We start from the raw sequence: 23,853 nt of genomic DNA on the forward strand, positions 1-23,853 counted from the left end.
TCCTTTCATGATACCACAGGGTTGTACCGTGATATTTATACTATGAAGTACAAGAAAAACCTTCCATTAGACAAAACTTGTTTATAGTCGTGCTATAGCGCAGGAACATATCTGCGGTCTGAGCAAGTACGGGGTGGTGTTGATTTTAAAGGGGTTCTGAAGCTATATAAAACTACTTCTAAAAGCGAATGTCCACCATCTAACACCATGTCATCTTAGGTCTAAATTTCTGCGCTGAGTTTCATAATATATCTTTATATCCGTTCAAGTGCAGTTTTTCTGACACCGAGCTCTAAATCCCCTACCTTTACATAAAGGTAAATTATACAATTCAGTCTGCCTGCAGTCACCACTAGAGGGAGCTTACTGCATACTCTAATTATAGGGATCAATGTATACATTTTTGCAGTAAGCCCTTAGATTCCCTTTAGTGGTGACTGGAGGCAGCCAGAATTGGAGATTAGTATCTTTTTATATTAAAAAAAAATGTTTCAGTGGCCGCCACGACAGCAGCCACATGGAATTCGGTAGCCCGATTTTCAGAGATGTGATGATGAAACTTTCAAAACTGCCATTCCCTGGAGATTTTAAACTCTCTTTCTCACATGTTCATTCTAATGAGCCTCAGGTGATGGGCCTTCCTGTATCCATGGATACAATTAATATTCGGTCTCCCCAGGTGCCGTGATCTGATCTTGGTGACTGCGCAACATCCTTCATTGCTTTATACAGCATTAGAGATATTGGTGCATATAAAGTCTCCGTGCTGGAGTTTGTGCTCAGTTTTTACACCTATTTTGCATTTAAAATCCGATAAAACTAAAAACATCAATCCTTCTGGTATACGTTTTGTAGGAGACTCTCTTTGCTCTGGCTAATAGGGCTCCCTAATGGGTCTTATTGAAAGTAGATGTCCTGATGGGACAACCCCTTGTCTAATGCGGGATAAATAGACTTTAAAGCGACCCTCTGGTTTCTGGACCAAATTTTAAACGTGATGGGGTATATGGAGTAATATTATCTGGCGCCCCTCCAGTTTCCCCCTTATGCTGTGGATCCACACTATTAGGGATGTCTTTATATGACCACAGCGCTTCTCAGGCTAAGTCTAAGACACTTCTGTTCGTGGATTGGTCAGAATTGCTCATGTGAGGAACTCAGCCAATCCAAGAACAGTGGGAGTGTTTCAGACTCGTAGTCGAAGTAGCATTGCTGCCATTTTGGGACCGCACAGAGGGGAGCCTAAAACGGCAGAGTGGCACAGCTGGAGGGCATCAAATATTATTACTTCATATACACCATCATATCTAAAATGTTGTCCTGAGACCGGAGGGTCGCTTTTATGGTGAGGGCATCTTTATTTTCTGTTGTTGGTGTGTGTGTGGTGGTTGTCTGTTTTTTTTTATTACCCTCCCCCCAACGTTTTGAAAAACTGATACAAACTGGCAGTGGTAATTACTACATCATAGGCTATGTTCACACGGAGTATTTTGCAAGAGGAATATCTGCCTTAAAATTCAGTTTGGAAGTTTGAGGCAGATTTTCCTCTCCCTGCACGCTGATTTTTGCAGAGGTTTTTCGCTGCGTTTTTCACCCGCGGCCATTGAGCGCTGCGGGCATAAAACACCGTGAAATACGCTTTCTCTGCCTCCCATAGAAATCAATGGGAGGTCAGAGGCGGAAACGCCCGAAGATAGGGCATGTCGCTTTTTCCCGCGAGGCAGTTTTACTACTTGCGGGAAAAAGACGCCGACGCCTCCCATTGAAATCAATGGGAGGCATTTTCGGGCCGTTTTTGACGAGTTTTGTGACGCGGTTTCCGCGTCAAAACTCGGCAAAATACTCCGTGTGAACTGGGTTCACACAGTTTTTTTGCAGGAGGAAAATCTGCCTCAAAATTCTGTTTGGAATTTTTTGAGGCAGATTTTCTTCTGCCTGCACGCCGATTTTCGCGTAGTTTTTTGTCCGCGGCCATTGAACGCTTAAAAAATTTCTGTACAATTTATGGGTACTTTAGAAGGGTGTAAATAGTTTTATTAAATCACATTTTAATAGGGTTTTAATTTTCAAAACACAAAAAGAAAAAACAAAATACAAGGCACAAAATGGATGTGAATATATAAAATGCAACATGATAAAATACTTTTCTAGCTGGTGACCGGGTGGCTGTTCTGTTAGGGTATGTGCACACACACTAATTACGTCCGTAATTTACGGACGTATTTCGGCCGCAAGTAGTGGACCGAACTCAGTGCAGGGAGCCGGGCTCCTAGCATCATACATATGTACGATGCTAGGAGTCCCTGCCTCTCCGTGGAACTACTGTCCCGTACTGAAAACATGATTACAGTACGGGACAGTTGTCCTGCAGAGAGGCAGGGACTCCTAGCATCGTATATAACTATGATGCTAGGAGCCCGGCTCCCTGCAGTGTGTTCGGTCCGGTACTTGCGGCCGAAATACGTCCGTCAATTACGGACGTAATTAGTGTGTGTGCACATACCCTCACTCTGAATGACTGCCTCTGCACAGTATTGAGAGCAATTCACTCCCAATCTGTGGTTTTCAATAGGAAAAAGGTGCACGTCAGCTCTTTCACGGGAAGCGCTGGGCTTTGTTACAACAGATAAGACAGAAGCTGACGTGTTGGTGGAATGGAGTTTTCTGTAAACGCCATAGATTTTCCAGATCCAGCGCTCTGCCTCATTCATGCATTCGGAGAATTTACGCATAAAATATTCAGTGGGAGTTTGGGTTTCTTAACCTACAGTGTTTATGGGATTTCTTTGCACTATATATATATATCCTCTTAAAATGGTACAGATGTTACCCATCAAAGAATGGCAATGTACAGAATGTGTTTTTTTTTTTAATTTATTTTTTTATTTTATTTTTTTTAATAAACGCTTCTGCATTTTTATTATTTTCAAATGGCGGAGCCCATTCCACAGAGCCTATACAGCTCCTCTGTGCAGAACCATACAGTCTCCGTGCTCTGCAATACTGGTTCTGTCGGACAGGCAATGCTTTTAGGGGAGAGTATCTCTGTACATACAGGGATCATTGGAAAAAGCCACTATTTTCTTTCTTTCTTTCTTTTGGATTTGTGGCCAATCCAACAGAAAAAAAAATTCTGTATGTCTCTATATGAAATCGGAGGCACATTAGGGGGTTAGAGCCCTGGCATTCCGCAGTTTTGTAGTCATTTGTATGTCCTTCTTAATTGCTGTGAAAAACACCTAGTAAAAACCCCATGCCTTTTACTACAAATCGCCTGTTTTTCGATGGGGTCCTTGGCCATGCGATTTATTACAGGTGAAGTGCATTGAAACCATGTGCTTCACCTGTAATAGCCGCACGGGCAAAATCCGCATTGCAATACCGCAGTGATTAGCGGTAGAACGCATGCATTTTTCACAGCAATTAAGAAGTACGTGAAAATTGCTACAAAACTACATCAAAAACACCATCAAAACGACGTGTGGTATCGCAGCCTACAGTCAAGTTCACTCTTTTTCTGCCAGATGTAAAATTACAATGCTTTTTTTTTTTTTTTTTTTTTTTTTGTGAGCTGCAGTGGTTTTATAAGCTGTATCATGCCCTATCCATGGTGTCTTTGTGACAATTCCCCCCCCCCCCTTTTAATTTAATACACATGATTCCACCACTGTTTTGTTTTTCGTAAAGGCTATTGTTTCCGGTATTTTTGTCTGGATCTGCGACGGAGGCCACCAAAGCAGATGTGAACGAGGCCTTAGGCCTCATGCACAAGACCGTAGCCGTGTGCACGGCCGTGATTTTCAGGTCGGCCAGCTGCGGACTGTCAGCGGTCTGTCAGCCGCAGGCCGCCCGCAAATCGTGGGACATGCACATGCGGAACCGGGCCGTAATAAGACATGCCCGTTCTTTCTGCGGTCCAGGCTCCCGGGCCGTGCACGGACCGCAAAAACACGGTCGTGTGCATGAGGCCTTACTCTACAGGGCATTCAGATTACGGCAGTACCAAACATGCACATATTCTTTGTTTTTAAATGTGTTTTATTCTTAGTTTTACTTATTTACCGATTTATTAACTTTTTTTTCCAAAACGTTGTTTTATTGTGTGATGTGTTTTTGTTTTTTTTTGTGTCCCGCTAGAGGAATTTTACTTATCGCTTTTACTATGTATCCAATGTGTTATTGCCTGCCAGGGCCTAAAACGAAATTAGCGATACAGCCTTAGCTAGGGCCCCGTTGCCATAGCAGCCAATCGGAACCAATGCTACCGGCGGGCCACTGATGGGGAAATAAAGGGAGCACCCTCTCTTTATCTAAAAACCATAGATGCCACAGGTGCTATTAACCGTGGCATCTAAGGAGTTAAGAGGCTGTTACTGTGGGAAGTCGGCAATCTGCTGCTGAGTCTTTGTCATCATTACACCGTACGTGTACGCCACTTTGCAGGAAGTCCTTTCCATCTGTTCTCTAAATGTGTATTTCAGTGCGGAAGAGGATTAATCTCTTCCAGCATCAATATATTACAATGAGGATTCATTCACAATGTCATCTTCTCTTTTTGGCACACTTTTGGATAGTCTTTTTAGGATGGGTTCACATGGGGTAACAGGCAAGAAGTTCTTCAACCACACAAACGCGTCAAATACCTCATTATACGTAAAGCCGTATTCTTATGATGTGACAATATGGCGCTTCCTAGAGTTCGCCATAAGTTTTGCTGTGGTTCCACTGATCTTTAGAATGAGGAAAAAAGCTCCACTTTACTAGCACTGCAGCCACTTTATTCTAATGTTTGGTTAAAGTCAGACCCCCCGGTGATTAATTTATTGCGTACCCCATGAGGGAGTGCACCTGGTCTACACCTTTCTATTTTATGCTCTCACGAAAGACTGAACTAGAGCATTCTGCAGTTTAAAAACCAGCATGATGCACTAAAACAGCCTCAAAACCTGCGCCATCACTAATGCAGTGTGTGAATGAGAATGTATTGTTTGCTCTTCTCAAATTGCATTATTTAGCCGCTGCTCTTTTACCCCATGAAGATTCTGTGATTACATTTGGTTTTATTTTTCGAAGAGCCTTTTTTTTTTTTTTTAAATCATTCAAGTGGGTTTTGTTGCAACCATGTGGAAGTTCAATAACCCTAAATAATATGAAGATTTTCTTTCCAAACAAATCACTGGACAAGTTGAGACCTGCTCGGGCAGGAGGCCAAGATGATTGTTCTTAGATGAGCTGAGTATTGACTAATATTACACTAATATACAGATAACCTTTCCTTGTGTTTGCATAACTGCGGTTGTATTCATCTCACCGTGTTAATGCTATGAAATATTTCCCATCACCGAACCATGTGACCCTCATGCCATCTGTGTATCGCCCTGCTGGAAGTGCTAGTATTTCTACATAGAACACATAGAATGTATTTGCTGTCATTCAGGTCCCATTTGTGGCCATTTATGCTGACGCTATATTTCTCATGTGGTCAGTAAATAAAGCTATTGGCAATCATTTTGACAAATAAGAAAATCATTAAGAGTGGGTGTAGGCCTGAGACGTAAGGGTTTTAGGAACCTTCTGATTCTGAAAACATGGTCGCATTCATCTAAATAAGAGTTAGACCTTATGCATGTGTCAAAACCTGCACCTAGAGTCCCCAGAAGTATTCCAATACGTGTTGGAGCACGTCATATATGTCTTTTTGTTTTTGTTTTTTTTTTCCCCCTTAAAGAGGCTCTGTCACCAGATTTTGCAACCCCTATCTGCTATTGCAGCAGATAGGCGCTGCAATGTAGATTACAGTAACGTTTTTATTTTTAAAAAACGAGCATTTTTGGCCAAGTTATGACCATTTTTGTAGTTATGCAAATGAGGCTTGCAAAAGTCCAAGTGGGTGTGTTTAAAAGTAAAAGTCCAAGTGGGCGTGTATTATGTGCGTACATCGGGGCGTTTTTAATACTTTTACTAGCTGGGCGCTCTGAAGAGAAGTAACATCCTCTTCTCTTCAGAACGCCCAGCTTCTGACAGTGCAGATCTGTGACGTCACTCACAGGTCCTGCATCGTGACGGCCACATCGGAACCAGAGGCTACAGTTGATTCTGCAGCAGCATCAGCGTTTGCAGGTAAGATCGACTTACCTGCAAACGCTGATGCTGCTGCAGAATCAACTGTAGCCTCTGGTTCCGATGTGGCCGTCACGATGCAGGACCTGTGAGTGACGTCACAGATCTGCACTGTCAGAAGCTGGGCGTTCTGAAGAGAAGAGGATGTTACTTCTCTTCAGAGCGCCCAGCTAGTGAAAGTATTAAAAACGCCCCGATGTACGCACATAATACACGCCCACTTGGACTTTTACTTTTAAACACACCCACTTGGACTTTTGCAAGCCTCATTTGCATAACTACAAAAATGGTCATAACTTGGCCAAAAATGCTCGTTTTTTAAAAATAAAAACGTTACTGTAATCTACATTGCAGCGCCTATCTGCTGCAATAGCAGATAGGGGTTGCAAAATCTGGTGACAGAGCCTCTTTAATGATGCTTATGAATCTGTGAGAAAAAAAATCTTAGAGTCTGTATAAAATCAGAGGGTACCGTATGGGCCTATAGCATTCTGTGAGCATCGTATTACGGATATGTACAACATGGAACAAAATTATGGCAATATAAAACATTGATCTCAGAGTGTATGTGTATGTGTGTGTGTATATGTATATGTATATATATATATATATATATATATATATATATACACACACACTACCGTTCAAAAGTTTGGGGTCACCCAGACAATTTTGTGTTTTCCATGAAAACTCACACTTATATTTATCAAATGAGTTGCAAAATAACTAGAAAATATAGTCAAGACATTGACAAGGTTAGAAATAATGATTTTTATGTGAAATAATAATTTTCTCCTTCAAACTTTGCTTTCGTCAAAGAATGCTCCATTTGCAGCAATTACAGCATTGCAGACCTTTGGCATTCTAGCTGTTAATTTGCTGAGGTAATCCGGAGAAATTTCCCCCCATGCTTCCAGAAGCCCCTCCCACAAGTTGGATTGGCTTGATGGGCACTTCTTGCGTACCATGCGGTCAAGCTGCTCCCACAACAGCTCTATGGGGTTGAGATCTGGTGACTGCGCTGACCACTCCATTACAGATAGAATACCAGCTGCCTGCTTCTTCCCTAAATAGATCTTGCATAATTTGGAGGTGTGCTTTGGGTCATTGTCCTGTTGTAGGATGAAATTGGCTCCAATCAAGCGCCGTCCACAGGGTATGGCATGGCGTTGCAAAATGGAGTGATAGCCTTCCTTATTCAAAATCCCTTTTACCTTGTACAAATCTCCCACTTTACCAGCACCAAAGCAACCACAGACCATCACATTACCTCCACCATGCTTGACAGATGGCGTCAGGCACTCTTCCAGCATCTTTTCAGTTGTTCTGCGTCTCACAAATGTTCTTCTGTGTGATCCAAACACCTCAAACGTCGATTCGTCTGTCCATAACACTTTTTTCCAATCTTCCTCTATCCAATGTCTGTGTGTTTTTGCCCATATTAATATTTTCCTTTTATTAGCCAGTCTCAGATATGGCTTTTTCTTTGCCACTCTGCCCTGAAGGCCAGCATCCCGGAGTCGCCTCTTCACTGTAGACATTGACACTGGCGTTTTGCGGGTACTATTTAATGAAGCTGCCAGTTGAGGACCTGTGAGGCGTCTATTTCTCAAACTAGAGACTCGAATGTACTTGTCTTGTTGCTCAGTTGTGCAGCGGGGCCTCCCACTTCTCTTTCTACTCTGGTTAGAGCATGTTTGTGCTGTCATCTGAAGGGAGTAGTACACATCGTTGTAGGAAATCTTCAGTTTCTTTCCAATTTCTCGCATGGAATAACCTTCATTTCTAAGAACAAGAATAGACTGTCGAGTTTCACATGAAAGCTCTCTTTTTCTAGCCATTTTGAGAGTTTAATCGAACCCACAAATGTAAAGCTCCAGATTCTCAACTAGCTCAAAGGAAGGTCAGTTTTATAGCTCCTCTAAACAGCAAAACTGTATACAGCGGTGCTAACATAATTGCACAAGGGTTTTCATGTGTTTTCTAATCATCCATTAGCCTTCTAACACAGTTAGCAAACACAATGTACCATTAGAACACTGGTGTGATGGTTGCTGGAAATGGGCCTCTATACACCTATGTAGACATTAAAAACCAGACGTTTGCAGCTAGAATAGTCATTTAGCACATTAACAATGTATAGAGTGTATTTCTGATTAATTTATTGTTATCTTCATTGAAAAAAAACCTGTGCTTTTCTTGCAAAATTAAGGAAATTTCTAAGTGACCCTAAACTTTTGAACGGTAGTGTGTGTGTGTGTGTGTGTGTGTGTGTGTGTGTGTGTATATATATATATATATATATATATATATATATATATATATATATATATATATACCGTGTTTCCCCGATAGTAAGACACCCCCGATTGTAAGACGTATCGGGGGTTTCAGTGGGGTCGGCTAATATAAGCCGTACCCCGAAAGTAAGACATATGTCTTACTTTCGGGGAAACACGGGGGTATTGCCTCCTCCTGCCCACTTCCGCGCCGCCCCCCTCTCCATACGTCACCGCGCCGTCCCCAGCACTTGTCAATGCCGCCTCCTCCTTAAAACCCGAGCCATAGACTTTTTACGGCTCGGGTTTTAACTTGCTGCCCGCGCGATCGGGCAGCTGAATGTCGGGTCTCCGGCTGTCAGTGACTGCCGATGACCCTGAGGAGAGGATAGGAGCAGCTTTAGCTGCTTCTGTCTTCTCCGATGTGTTTTTACACAGCGTTCAATGAACGCTGTGTATAGGAATAGAGACAGCAGCAGCGGCGCTGTCTCTATTCCTCCCGGTGATCATGTGACAGGTCACATGATCGCCGGGTCCCGTTAGTGACAGACTGCTGCTGGGTCTAACAAGACCCAGCACAGCCCTATTAGTGACAATCGTCACTGTGAGAGGGCTGATTTCCCCTGTAACTGGGGCTGCTGTGCAGCTCCAGTTACAGGGGAAAAGATGGTGTAAAAGAAAGAAAAAAATATATATAAAGTTCCCCAAAGGTCTTTTTTGACCTTTGAGGGACAGACCATAGTAATAAAAAAATAATAAATAATAAAGTAAAGTGCAAAAAATGCGACAATTTTTTCCCAATATAAGACATACCCCGAAAGTAAGACATAGTGGGGCTTTTGGGGATAAAAAGAAAGTAAGACACTGTCTTACTTTCGGGGAAACACGGTATATATATATATATATATATATATATATATATATATATATATATATATATATATATATATATATATACCTAATAAAATTCCTTTAACTATTACACAGCACTTTATCGGAAAACACATCTAGCCGTACATTAAATGACAAAATATTCTATTACATAGTCTTGTACATAATATTAAAATGTCTGTTTTTATAGAGCTCCCCGCTCCCAATATTGCTTGGGGACTCTGTTGCTTTACAAGGCACAGTATCCTCAGATGGCATGTGTATTGGGCCTTATGGAAACCTCCACCGTATCAGACTCCCTAATTGCTCACACTTTAATGGCCTATCTCATGCACATTTCAGAATAAAAAGTGGTGCTTTCACACGACTGTAATACAGCGTGTGATGTCCATATTACGGATGTAATACCTCATACACCCCTTTCCACAGGATTCTGTTGAGCTGCAATTGGATCAATAGTGGTGGGGGACTGGTCCGATGTTGTGACACTGTTTTGTAATTTCCAAGGAGGTTGGTATTTTTATCATTAGTGAAGCGTTGTTCGGGCATGTTATAAATGCTCTAGAACTTGGAGATGTGCATGGTAACTTTTAGGCCCCATGCACACGAACGTGCTTTTGCGACTGCAATTATCCCGAAAATCCACAAGAGAATTGCGGCCCCATCCATTTCTATGGGACCATGCACACGACTGTAGTTTTTACGGTCTGTGCATGGTCCGGGAGCCCGCACCGCAGAAAGAACGGACATGTCTTCTGCGGTCCGGGCTCATTGAAAATAATGGCTGCGGCCATGTGCATTGCCCGCGATTTGCGGGCAGCTTGCGGCTGACAGTCCGCTGCCGGCCGACCCGAAAATCACGGCCGTGCACATGGCTACTACATTTTTTTTAAATGGTTCATGCTAGTTTTTTGGTGTAAAATGCAACTCTTTAAAAAGGCGTTTGCTTAAGAAAAAAATGGGCAACTTTCCTCATCAAATTTAAAAAAATGACAAAAGTGGGTGTGGAAATGGTGCAAATTTCTGCTGCAAATCTATATCTGCTCATAACTCAATCGTAGATTTTATTTTTTGCTGGACTGATAGGTCAAAATGCGCCAATTGTATTAAAGAGGCTCTGTCACCAGATTTTGCAACCCCTATCTCCTATTGCAGCAGATCGGCGCTGCAATGTAGAGAAGAGTAACGTTTTTTGTTTTTTTTTAAACGAGCTTTTTTGGCCAAGTTATGACCGTTTTTATATTTATGCAAATGAGGCTTTCTAATGTACAACTGGGCGTGTTTAAAGTAAAAGTACAACTGGGCGTGTATTGTGTATGTACATCGGGGCGTTTTTACTTCTTTTACTAGCTGGGCGTTGTGACGAGAAGTATCATCCACTTCTCTACACAACGCCCAGCTTCTGGCAGTGCAGACACAGCGTGTTCTCGAGAGATCACGCTGTGACGTAACTCACTTCCTGCCCCAGGTCCTGCATCGTGTCGGACCAGCGAGGACACATCGGCACCAGAGGCTACAGTTGATTCTGCAGCATCATCGGCGTTTGCAGGTAAGTAGCTACATAGATTTACTTGCAAACGCCGATGCTGCTGCAGAATCAAATGTAGCCTCTGGTGCCGATGTGTCCGACACGATGCAGGACCTGGGGCAGGAAGTGAGTGACGACACAGCGTGATCTCTCGAGAACACTCTGTGTGTCTGCACTGCCAGAAGCTGGGCGTTGTGAAGAGAAGTGGATGATACTTCTATACACCGCCCAGCTAGTAAAAGAAGTAAAAACGCCCCGATGTAACGAACACAATACACGCCCACTTGTACTTTAGAAAGCCTCATTTACATAAATATAAAAACTGTCATAACTTGGCCAAAAATGCTCGTTTTTTTTAAATAAAAAACGTTACTGTAATCTACATTGCAGCGCCGATCTGCTGCAATAGGAGATAGGGGTTGCAAAATCTGGGGACAGAGCCTCTTTGTCATGTGCTGTTTAATAAATTTGGTGCAAATCACTCTAACCACCTCCATCTTCAGAATACTTATATATCTTTATGCACGTTTCACTGTATCAATCCTAATTGAACGTTTTAGCATGTCAGTTTGTATGTGTATTGGCAAAGAATAGGGTTTTTTGTTTTTTTTTAAACCACCCCAACCGCCCACTACATATCTTTAGAGTAAAATAGTATAGGTCTGTGGTTTTTTGCTATATCCATTTTGGGCATTGCACTAGAAAAAAATGTGCTGACTGAGCACTCGGAATGTAAAAATTCACCTAAAATAGAAGTTGGATTACAGAGAAAAAAATCCCATTTCTTCATGCACGGTCCTCTGAAGCATGTAAATCCCTAGTCTGTCAAGCATAAGCTCACATAATGTGAATTTTTAATTTTCATTCATTCATTCATTCATTCATTCTTAGTTAAGGCCTGTAAAGCCACATTCAGACGTGACCGATTTGGTTTGGATTTACAAAGCGCACTCGGTAATGAAAATCTGCAACAAAGTACAGTACAATGTTTGTGAATGTGTTCTTACAAAACTCCATTCACATTTGGTGGATATTGTCTGTGGATATTTTAGAGTATAGCGTGGATTTTCATCTGTTTTTGCATTTGACTGGTGACCCTTTTTTTTTTTTTATTTACGTTTTCTTTTTAGATTTAGACTAATTCTGCTCTGATATAAAAAAAAAATATGGAGGATTTTCCCTTTTAAAGGGATGATATACTGATAAACCGGATAGGTCATCAGTATATCACCGGTGCTTGTCCGACACCCAGAACCTGCACTGATCAGCTGCTCTGGTGGCCTGCGGGCACTGGATGTTATGGCACAGTATGTAATGTACGGAGCCGGAAGCAGTTGGCTTCATACATTGCATAGCGGCCGTGCTGCAGTACTGCTGCTCGGTCGCTATTCCATGACCGGAGCCAACTGCTTCCGGCATGGACCGTCCGGTGCCCGTAGGCAGCCGGAGCGGCTTAATGGTGCGGGGTCCAGGTGTTGGACCCCTACAGATCATGTACTGATGACCTATCCGGTGGATAGATCATCAGTTGTCCGGTAGTGGACAACCTCTTTAACGCGGGCAGCATGATGTAGTGACCGGTTCCCTGATTACATTAATCCTATGTTTTGATCAAAAAGCACTGCAGCATTTTGCATAAATCCTAGTTTTAACACGAACTCATGTCCAGTGGTAAACGTCAATCTCGGGGAGAAGTGTCCACTGGGCAGCACCCTTCTGGCTTCTCCCTGCCTGGCTACGCTTTATTGACAGGTCTCTCTCAAAGTGGACAACGTGCGACTAAAAATCTTTTTTTTTTTATGCAGTGTTCGATAGTTTTTATAGACATTGAAGTTTTGAAGATTAATTTTTGAATTTACTTCATTGAACCTGTAGTGACCATGCATATGTGATTTACCTCCCATCCAGCAATATAAGGCCTCATGCACACGACTGTAGTGCTGTGCACGGCCGTGATTTGCGGCTCGGACTGCTGCGGAGTCCCCTGTGGGCCGCCCACAAATCGCGGGCCGTGCACATGGACGCGTGCATTCATTTCTATGAGCCTGGACTGAAAAACACGGCCGTAATAAGACATGTCCTATCTTTTTACGGTCCAGGCTCCTGGGCAATGCATGGACCATGGAAACCACGGTTGTGTTCATCGGCCCATTGAAATGAATGGGGCCGCAATTCACCTGCAGATTTGCGGGCGAATTGCGGCCGTAAAAATAAGTGTGTGCATGGGGCCTAAAGACTTGCATGTGGGTGAAGAATCGGTTAAGCGACAGAATACAGTCAATATAAATGGTACATACTCAAAATGGGCTAGTCAGCAGTGGGGTACCACAAGAATCTGTCAGGCCCAATTTTTTTTTTTAATCTATTTTAATAATGACTTTGTGGATGGGATTGATCGTAAGGTGTCAGTTTTTGCTGACGATACAAAACGTTGTAGGATACTTAAAACTCAGCTTGACTATAAAATATTACAGAAAGACCTAGATAAGCTGGCAGCATGGGCAAAAAACATGGCAGATGGTAAATGTAAGGAAATGCACCTAGGACGCAATAATAGTATTAATTCATATACATTAAATGGAATAAAACTGGACATAACGGAACAAGAAAAGGACCTGGCTGTTCTGGTTACAAATAAGCTAAGTAGCAGTACTCCATGTCAAGCAGTAGCTGCAAAAGCAGATGGGATTTTAGAGTGTATAAAAAGAGAGATGAAAAATCTGTTATTCAAATGTAATATTACCCCTCTATAAATCCCTTGTAAGGCCACATCTTGAATATGGAATTCAGTTTTGGTCACTACATTTTTAAAAAGCATGAGGAGAGGTAGGCAGGCTACAAGATTATTAAATTGGATGGGAGGTGTCGCTTACAATGAAAGGCTAGAAATATTGGGCTTGTTCAGTTTGGAAAAATACGCCATAGAGGTGATTGTATAAATATGTGTGGTCAATACTGGCACATAATCTGTTCTTTCCAAGGACTTTACAAAGGACCAGGGGACATTGCGTGTGGAAAAAAGATGTTTTAAACATCAATATAGGAAAGGGTTCTTTACAGTTAGAGCGGTCAAACTATGGAATGCCCTACCACAAGTTAGTAATCGAAGATACTATGTCAGCATTTAAATAAAAGGGCTAAATGTTTATTTACGAACGAATGGCATTGAGAGTTATAACCAATCCGAGCAATGAAAGACGTGTAATTGATTGAGAACGGTTGAACTTGATGGACCCAGGTCTTTTTTTTTTAACCTATGTAACTGTAGGATTAGCATATGTTGTATGTATCTGCATACCTCTACTTACTATTTTTTTTGTTTTTTTTTCTATACAATCTGATATTTCACCCTCTCATTGTGTTACCTCATTTAATATTTTCAAAAGCATTTCCTTATCAAAGCATACATTCTTATTTCTAAGGCAAAAAATGCCCCTAGTCTGAATTGTTCTCCTGCAGGAAGCTTGCCTATACAAGTCAGTCATTGAATACATAAAAAATGAATGCTTCAAACCAAATTCTTTAGTGGTCCGTATAACAATGTGTGAATCCCAGCATATAATTGGTACTCTATACTCATCTTTAAATTGCAGGGTTTGATGATACTCAAAGCATCTCTCTTTTGTTACATTGTGCTTTAGTAGTTAAATAGGTTCCTCAAGAAAATTGTAATCAACCTACAAATGTCATTTACAGTGTGCTATGGGATGGACCAGGAAGAGGAGAACAAATATGTGTCCCAGCTTCAAGAGGTCTTCAACAGCTGCGACACAACGGGCACGGGCTACCTGGACAAAGATGAGCTGACAGACCTTTGTCACAAGCTCCATCTAGACACACAACTCCCTCTTCTTCTGCAAACCCTTCTGGGAAATGATCTGCTTGCCAGAGTAAGTCGTCTTTGCAGAAATGCACTTGTGTATCAATAAATCGTATACATTTGTATGCAGGTCACCATCAGGGTAGTACAGTGGTCCTCAGGGGCTTAGGCAAGTGTGGGGCCAGCTGTTCCATCTGTCACTTGCTACCATTGAACTAAATAATAAAATTACTTTCCTGAGTGATACCGTTCCTATTTGTCAATGGGGTGTGTCCCTACTCAGTCTGACACTGCGATCTCTGCTTCTCATAGATGAGTGGGCACATGGCATCACAGGACCTCTCCCAGGGCTGGTATTGGCACTGGGACTATGTTGTTCACTTTCCAAATGGGTAGGATTTGCCTTTATCACCCCTCTTTGAAGGGGTTGGCCGAGATTTAATGACTTTGTTAATGCTTGTAATTTATAACTATATTTGTAATATACTTAAATTTTCCAAAGTGGCCCTGATTCCAGATCCTGCCGTTGGGTACTTGACGGGTAACGTCGCTCTCTGCACTGGCCGCTTTGTTGATCTTGAATTCCTTTCCCGGTATACGACACGTCACTTGTGATGTGGTGTATATCTGCTTGTTCTGTTACGCATTACAACAGAACAAGCAGAGAGTGCAGAGAGTGACGTCACCCGTCAAGTACTACACGGCAGGATCTAGAAACGGGGCCTCTTTGTGTTAATGCTTGTAATTTATAAATGTAAATACATTTGTAATATACTTACATTTTCCAAATCTCGGACAAACCCTTCTCAGGCACTGAACCTGTAAACTACAGTAGGGGAGCATACACACTATATGGACAAATTTTAATCTTTGGGTTCAGGTGTTTCATTTAGTCCCGTTGCCACAGGTGTGTAAAATCCAGCATCTAGCCATGCAGTCTGCCTTTACGAACATTTTTGGAAGAATGGGTTGTACTAAAGAGCGCACTGAATTCCAGCGTGGTACTGTAATAGGATGTCACTGTTGAAACAATTCCGTTTGTGAAATGTTTTCTCTCCTAGATGTTGCACAATCAACTGTGAGTGGTATTATTGGGAAGTGGAAGCGTTTAGGAACCGCAGCAACTCATCCACGAAGTGGCAAACCACCTAAAGTTAGAGTGGGGTGGCCAACACTCTTCTGACTCAATAACTGCAGAGTTCTTAACCTCCTTTTAGCGTAAAAAATGAAAAAAGAGCTTCATGGCATAGATTTCCATGCCCGAGCAGCTGCATGCAAGCTTTACATCACCAAGCACAATGCCAAGCGTCGGATGTAGTGGTGTAAAACACATCGCCTCTGGAGCAGTGGAAACATTTTGCGAAGAGATGAATTATCCTTCTATCTGGCAGTCTGATGGATGAGTCTGGGTTTGGTGAATGCCAGGAGAATATTACTTTGCTGACTGCAACGTGCCCACTGTAAAGTTTGGTGGAGGGATAATGTTATGGGGTTGTTTTTTTAGGGTTTGGCCTAGGCCCTTTAGTTCCAGTGAAGGGAAATCTTAATGTTCTTCATACCAAGACATTTTGGACAATAGTATTTCCTCCAATTTTGTGAGAATAGTTAGGAGAAAGCTTTTTTCTATTCCAGCATGACTTTGCCCCAGTGCACAAAGCAATAAAGGCCTGGTGGGTGACAAAAAGGCAGTGCTCTGAATACTGCCCTCCTTTTTCTCTTTTTTTTTCCCCCCCCCCCCCCGATGTTGGTCTCCTCCTTACACCCTAACGAGTTTATCGTTTTGCCATCCTTCTGTCCATCTCCAATGCAGCCTAAGGAACGTTCTCTTCATAATTTCGATGTTGTCTGCGCCTCGCAGGTCGACCTCATACTTCCTACTTTCGCCAATCTGACTACTTATTCGTGGTCCCAGAGGATCCAAAGACAGTGCTTGGCAGCATTTAAGGCTGCAACCTCTCGATGGTTGTAGTTGAATTTTTAAGAGGTCTGTTGTCTCAAATAGAAGGAACCCATGTTCCGGACTATGGCCCATTCCACTAGGTCGGTTGGTAATTCCTGGTCTCTTCGCCGTCAGGCTTCGGTTTTTCAGCTCTGCAAGGCGGCTACTTGGTCATCTTTGCACACATTCACCAAAGTTTACAGGGTGCATACCTTCGCTTCCCTTGGTTGCAAGGTGTTTCAAGAATCTGTGTATTTATGACTTGGGGGTTTTTTTTTTTTTGGTTTTTTTTCCTCCAATTCCCCAGTTTTCATCCATGTTGACTGCTTTGGGACATCCCTTAAAATCCTTTTCCCGTCCATTCCATTGGGGGAGACTGATCCCGCCCCTTTTTTGTTACGGGCTTTTGCTACTGCTTCTGTACAGACTGACTAGGTAGTGTCCTTAGTAGGGGTATAGTCTTTTGGAGGGGCTAACGCTTTTTTATTCTAGTGAGAACAGCATACACCCATGGTCTGTGTCCTAGAATAGACTAGACGACAAAAGGATTTTATGGAGAGTACAAAAAAATTATATTTTCTTGAATGATCCTAACTGAGAGGATTAAATGTCAGGAATTGTGAAAAACTGAGTTTTAATGAATGGCTTATTAAGGTGTGTGTGTAAAGTTATCACTTCAACTGTATATCCAATATTTGTTTAACTTATGTGTATTTGTCGTGTAACTATTTGGAAAAATGGCTTGTATTGTGTGTAATTGTATTTTTATTTTTGTTACTTAGCAATTTTTTTTTAATGTTTCTTTTAAAGAATTTGCAGAACCAACAATAGTTACATTCCTGCATCTGATGTGGTTAAGAACTATGTTGAATAGTTTTTCTTGTCCTATGTTATTATAATACAATATTATGACCCCTTAAAAGGAGAGCATTCCCTAATATGGATAATGGATGTAACCAGCAGTTAAATGGGTTTTCCTCTATATAACTCTTAGGTATATGGCTTCTTTAAATCTGATCTGTTAGATTTTTATGCTAGCCTTCCTGAGATAGCATAGTGCCATACATTGATCTCTATCTTTTACAATTGCGACACACGACAAGCACTGCAGCAATGAGTCCAATGATATTCATCCACCTCCCCCCCCCCCCCCCCAACCCTTCAGCCACTGTTTGACACATTACTCCCTATGCACTATAATAGGGAGAAATCCACCTCTGGAGGGCAGGGGGAGCGTGCATAATATGCATATAATTGGACTCCTCGCCTGCAGCGCTGGTTACGTGCCACAAATATGAGATGTAAGTGTTCACAAACTACTGCACGTTAAAGAATAAGTGACCTGCTCAAGATGCGCGTATATGTAACTACTTTATGCTGCCCTCCGACAAGGCAGCATAAAAATCTCACAGATCATCTTTGAAGAGTATGGCATCTGTACCAATGCTACGGTGAATAGAACCGTTACCATGCTAGTGTTGTGGAGGCTTAAAGGGGTTGTCCTCTTTGGTTAGATAAGTTTTTATAACCAGGTGTCCTGCTAGGACACTGAGCAATCAACTGTAACCCGGCGGCAAGTGTTACATTTTCCCATTGCAGGGGAAGTAGAAATTACACTGTTCCTATTGAAATCAATGGGCTGTCCACGTAATGCAAAGACACGTCGTACCCTCAGAATGAGACTCTTTGTAGTCTCTCCTTGCTCTGGCTAATAAATGAGGATCCTGAACAAACACCATCTGACCACCCCTTTTATGATCTCGTTTGAGCAGCAGAAACCTAATTGACACTTAAGACATAAATTTTGTTCCAGGTCAATTTTGAAGAGTTTAAAGAAGGATTTGTGGCTGTCCTGTCATCAACCATCGACCTCAGCATCTCTGATGATGATGAAAGTAGTTATTTGCAGCCTGGTAAGTCAATTATTCGCTTTTGTCCTATATTTATCGTTTGTGTATTATAGGAAGAGAAGGAAGTTAGTGAAGTATTATGTAAGCCTATGAGAAATATACAACGGTGTTCATGTAAGCCTACAAGGTATAGAAATGGTATGTACAGTAGTTAAATGATCTACAAAAGTTTATTACTTGTTAAAGTACGAAAAACAATACCTCTTTTTTCGATTGGGTTATTAATGGGCTTCATCAGATAATGACTTATTTAAATTTTAGGTTTTTATTATAAACATCTTGTTTATTTTTTTTGAATGGAATGGTGAAATTGGAATTTTTTTACGTTTTTTTTATATTTTTCAAACTAGCCACTAGAAAAGTCATCTTTGTCAGCTTTGCTGTATAAACTGGGATAGGATGGGATAAGACATTACATTATCCTTGAGGCATTATTACACGGGCAAACGAGCATTCATATGAATGCCCCTTACTGATAATTGTCATGTGTAATCGGGGCAACGATCAGCCAATGTTCATCGGCTGATATTCTCATTTTTACAGAATGAAAAATCCTCATGGTCAGCAGCACATCTCCCTGTGTAATCAGGGAGATTTTCTGCGGACATGATGAAAAGGTATAGGGACGAGCGATCGTAGTAACAAGCCCTTGTCCCTATACATATCTAATCATTACTCCGTGTGATGGGAGCAAACGAGCCTCAATCAATGAGCTGTCTCGTTGAACGGCGTTTGTTTACAAAGCCCATTTCGGGCCGTGTATTTGTACCCTAAGAGGATGGGCTTTATTGTACTGTTGGAGGCCAAGATATAGCAGAATTCGAACAATATACTCTATATACACAGATAAGGCTCTACACAGCTCCCCTGTCACTCCCTGGGGAGGGGGGCTGTAATTCCTGGAGACTGTAATAATCTATGATCTTTCTCTGTCAGTTGACTTCCATTCATTTCAGTTGCCATAGATCGTATGCATGCTGCTGTACTGTTTTTTTTTTTTGTTTTTTTTAAAATATATTTTTATTCAAAGCCAGAACAGTTACAAGTATGCAATGTGTGTCACACATACAATAATACGTACATCAAATAACAATGTGTTCCAGCTTCAAAATTATTTTCCATTTTACTTGTCATCATTAAGTTACAAAGCAATTAATAAGGCAAAACAAAGCCAACAATTCCCTTCCCTCCCCCCAACTCTCCCCCATCTCGGTGAACATTTTCTTAACTAGCCATCAGCATGCCTAGCGTGCCCTGGATACTCTGTGAACTATACCATGATGTGTGTCGAAATGTGCGCATGAACACCCCTATCTCTGCTGTGGGATAATGTTGCTCGATGAATGTACGCCAAGTTTTAAAAAATTGTTCTGTAGACCTTTCTTTGTGTCTTTCTAGGTCCGTTTTATCATATCCCAATAAAGTCTTGAGAGTAGTCACGACCTCCGCAATTTCCGGGACCGATGCCTGTAACCAGTGGCGCAAGATGCACTTCTTGATAGCCAATAATGCCATATGTACTCCTTTCCGGGCCACTATAGGTGGTCCCTCCCCCCCTGGATCCAAAGGGATATAGTGAAATAACACTGCCTGTGGGTTTGCGTGCACCTCTTCCCCCCCCCCAGGTGTCTTGAATAAATTGTAGAGCCAGATCCCAAAACGTGCGAATTTGTGGGCACAACCACATCCCATGAAGTAAATTAGCTTTGTGTAAGTCGCATTTAGGACAACTACGCAGATAGTGTGCTGGAGCGTCCCTATAGGATAAATTAAAGGCGTATATTGCTCTGTGCATAAGCCGGAAGTGCATCTCACGCCACTGCTCATTTACCATGACCTTCCTCACCCTCTCCCATCCATCTCGAATTTTGCTGGAGATTTCTGGATCCTCCAGCTCCACCTCCCACGTTCTAAAGCAGGAAGTACTAAAGGAATCAAGATGAGCATTCCGAAGTTTACCATATAAACTTGTAAGACTTCTTCCCGTACCACCCTGCGGCACCATCCCATCAAATGCTCCCCGTATCTCCACTCCATCAATATTGCAGACTTTGGTTTTACATAACCCTGTTACTTGAGCATATTGCAAATACTGATTTCCCCTCAAATTATATTTGCTAGAGACCTCCTGCCACCTAAGCCATCTCCCCTCCTCAACATTCATGAGTTGGCCCAGGACATTGATCCCTTCATCTCTCCACTGCGAAAACAATTTATTCTGACTCCCCTGTGGGAACATGGGGTTATCCCACAACGGCCAGAATTTAGAAAGACCATACGGAAGACCAAAAAGCTTCCGCACCGCCTTCCAGGCACCGATTGTATCTTTCAGCAACAGACTTGACTTAACATTATTAGGCAGTTGAGCATATGGCAGATGTAACAGGGCCTGCAGCGGAACCGATCCCGCCAAATCCTGCTCCAGCTGAACATTGGAGTACATATTAGTGTTATGTATCCAATCCCCTACATGCATGCAGATGGCCGCTAAATTGTAATATCGTATAAGTGGCAGCTGAATGCCTCCATCCACTTTGGGCAGAGCCAATTTTTTATATGCAATCCTAGGTCTCTTCTTTTGCCACAGGAATTGTAAAAATGCTGTCTGTAATTTCTGGTTATCTAGATGCTTGATCAATATGGGTATGGTTTGCATTGGATATAGCAGACGAGCAAAGCTTATCATTTTTAAAAGAGCAGCTCTCCCAAACAACGACAATGGCAATGACTCCCATCGATTTAGTTCCTTATGAATTTTTTCAAACAAGGGTGAATAATTTAGCTTATAGAGGGAAGAGGGAAATTTGCCTATTTTAATCCCCAGGTATGTGATATAAGATCTGGCTATTTCCACCGTACCCTGCAAGGGTGGTCTTGCCCCTGATTCCTTCAAGTAAAGTAATTGACTCTTTTGCGCATTGACTTTATAGCCTGAGAATGACCCAAAGTATCTTAGCTTCTCCAGCACCCCCCCCCAAATGATCCCCAGGCGATTTCAGAAACAACAGAAGATCGTCAGCAAAGCATGTCAGTTTGATCTCCTGACTGCCAACCATAATCCCTTCAAAATCCCTGGAGGACAAAAGATGTCTCGCTAGCGGTTCCAAGGCCAAGTCGAACAGCAATGGAGACAGGGGGCATCCCTGCCTTGTTCCCTTCTGTAAATGTATCGGTGCTGACAGAAAACCTGCAGTGAACACCCTAGCTAGAGGTTCTGAATATAACGCTTCCAGGTAATTCCTAAACAATCCTTGTACCCCAAATCTATCTAGAACTAACCTCAGCCAATCCCAGTGGACATTATCGAAGGCCTTTTCGGCATCTAGCGTTAAAAGTGCTGGCGAATCATGTCCCTCCATATTAGAAGTCCTCATTGCGTCTTGTACCGCCAAAACCGTGCGTATGTTTTTGACCGCCGACCTCCCCTTGACAAACCCCACCTGGTGTGGCCCAATCAAAGTCGGGAGAAACATAGCCAACCTGTCTGCCAGTATCTTCGACAATATTTTAACATCCTGATTTATCAAAGAGATTGGTCGATAAGACCCCGGGTTAGCCGGGTCTTTCCCTTCCTTGTACAATACTTTGATATAAGCTACATTGCCCGATTTCAAGAATTCCTTATTTAACAGCATATGATTATACACCGGCAATAAAATGGGCGTGACTTCCTCCCTCATAAGTTTGTAAAAATCGCTAGAAAATCCATCTGGCGCTTTGTTATTCGTCAATGATTTAATGGTCGATATGATCTCTTGTTCCGTGATCAATGCATTTAATGCTTCTCCATCAGAGTCCGAGAGAGATGGTAACGTTAAGGAGTCCAGAAACTCCCTCCCCTCAGTCCTCTCCGAAATGTCCTGTGCATATAGCGCAGTGTAATAATCTCCCAGTATATCATTGACGATCTTTCTGTACTTCCCCGTTCCCATCTCTCAACCCCCCTATGTGAGTCGGGCGAAATTGTCCTTTCGCCATTTTGGCCAGCAGGGAGCCTGATTTGTTCCCATGTCTGAAAAAATGCGCAGTTGTTTGCTCTCTCTGGAACCTTTCTTTTTTTATCCAGCCACATTTCAAACTCTGCCTTAGCCGTGAGCCAGTCCCCCCTAAGCGCTAGTGTCGAGTTTGCCAAGTACGCTGTGTATTTCATGCGAAGATTTCTACTAGACTCGTTATAATGCTTGTTGGTTTTTCGTTTAAGCGACGCAACATAAGAAATGATCCTCCCACTCAGCACTGCCTTGGCTGTGTCCCAAAACAAGTGGCTGTTCTCTCTATGAGCTTGATTTTCCTGACTATATTCCCCTAACCACCCCTTCAAGCATGATTGAAAGGATTCATCAGTTGCCAGAAACGACGGAAATTTCCACAATATATCCGACCCCCTTTTAAATGTATCTGCCAAGATCAGAGAAACCGGTGAATGGTCTGAAATCACCAAGTCCTCTATTCGAGCACTAAGGATCCTAGAGAGGAGCACCGGAGAAGCCATAAAATAGTCAATACGCGACCATGCGGTATGCGCATGAGAAAAATGAGTGAATTCTCTACCTAATGGAAATTGTGTTCTCCATACATCTACCATGCCCGTGGAAGACATTAATGGGGCCAAGACTTTATCGTGTGTTCTTTCAACCAACACCCTACCATCTCCCCTTCTCCTGTCCTCTGTTGTGCATAAGACTGAGTTAAGGTCCCCTCCCAGCAGAATCTGAGGTTCTTTATCCGCTAAAAGTTTTCCTTCCAGAAATTGAAAAAAGACCCGATTGTTGTCATTCGGTGCATATATACAGTACAAACTCACTCTCCCCATGGCGCCCTCTAAGATCACATGCAAATATCTGCCCCCCTCATCCCGCTCAGAAGTAATCACAGAACATTCAATTCTTTTGTGTATGAGAAGTAAGACGCCCGCCTTGCCATTAACTGCTGGAGAACCCATTACTGTGCCCACCCATAATTTGCTCATTCTCTGGAAATCACGTTCCAATAGATGGGTTTCCTGTAAAATCGCTATATCCGCTTTCAGCTTTTTCAGGTGGCGAAGAACCATCATGCGTTTATGTGGGGACTGCAGTCCCTTCACATTCCATGTTATTACCTTAGGCATCTCACAGTAATGGCAAAGCAAACCTCATCCACCGAGACAGTTTCCCCCCCTCCTTCCCCCTCCCTAAACATAAAACAGAATTGAAACCCCAACAACAGATCATTACTAATTTCAGACTTCTCTTTTTTCGCACATTTTAGCGTGAAATCTCTGTACATTCCACCACTAGAAACCCCTTGGTATACCATGAACTACCTGTATACCCGGAAAGTATCAACAGCACCTTACACTCCCACCCGACTCCTTGCAAAAATTT

At 42.3% G+C, this 23,853-nt stretch overlaps 1 protein-coding gene across 5 annotated transcripts in view; it reads left to right on the forward strand.

Moving 5' to 3' along the window:
• Positions 1 to 23,853, forward strand: part of NINL (ninein like) — a 116,312-nt gene that overhangs the window by 15,236 nt on the left and 77,223 nt on the right. For 4 of the 5 annotated variants that reach the window (XM_075862929.1, XM_075862924.1, XM_075862928.1 and 1 more), the window contains exons 2-3: positions 14,515 to 14,708; positions 18,391 to 18,490. In XM_075862929.1, coding sequence (XP_075719044.1) covers positions 14,526 to 14,708; positions 18,391 to 18,490 — 283 coding nt within the window. In that variant the 5' untranslated portion in view covers positions 14,515 to 14,525. Of the gene's footprint in view, positions 1 to 1,247; positions 1,346 to 14,514; positions 14,709 to 18,390; positions 18,491 to 23,853 lie in introns of those variants that run through there. The other variant, XM_075862925.1, reaches the window with a different exon arrangement.

This window comes from Rhinoderma darwinii, chromosome 4 (genome assembly GCF_050947455.1).
Source record: "Rhinoderma darwinii isolate aRhiDar2 chromosome 4, aRhiDar2.hap1, whole genome shotgun sequence".
NCBI lineage: Eukaryota > Metazoa > Chordata > Amphibia > Anura > Rhinodermatidae > Rhinoderma > Rhinoderma darwinii.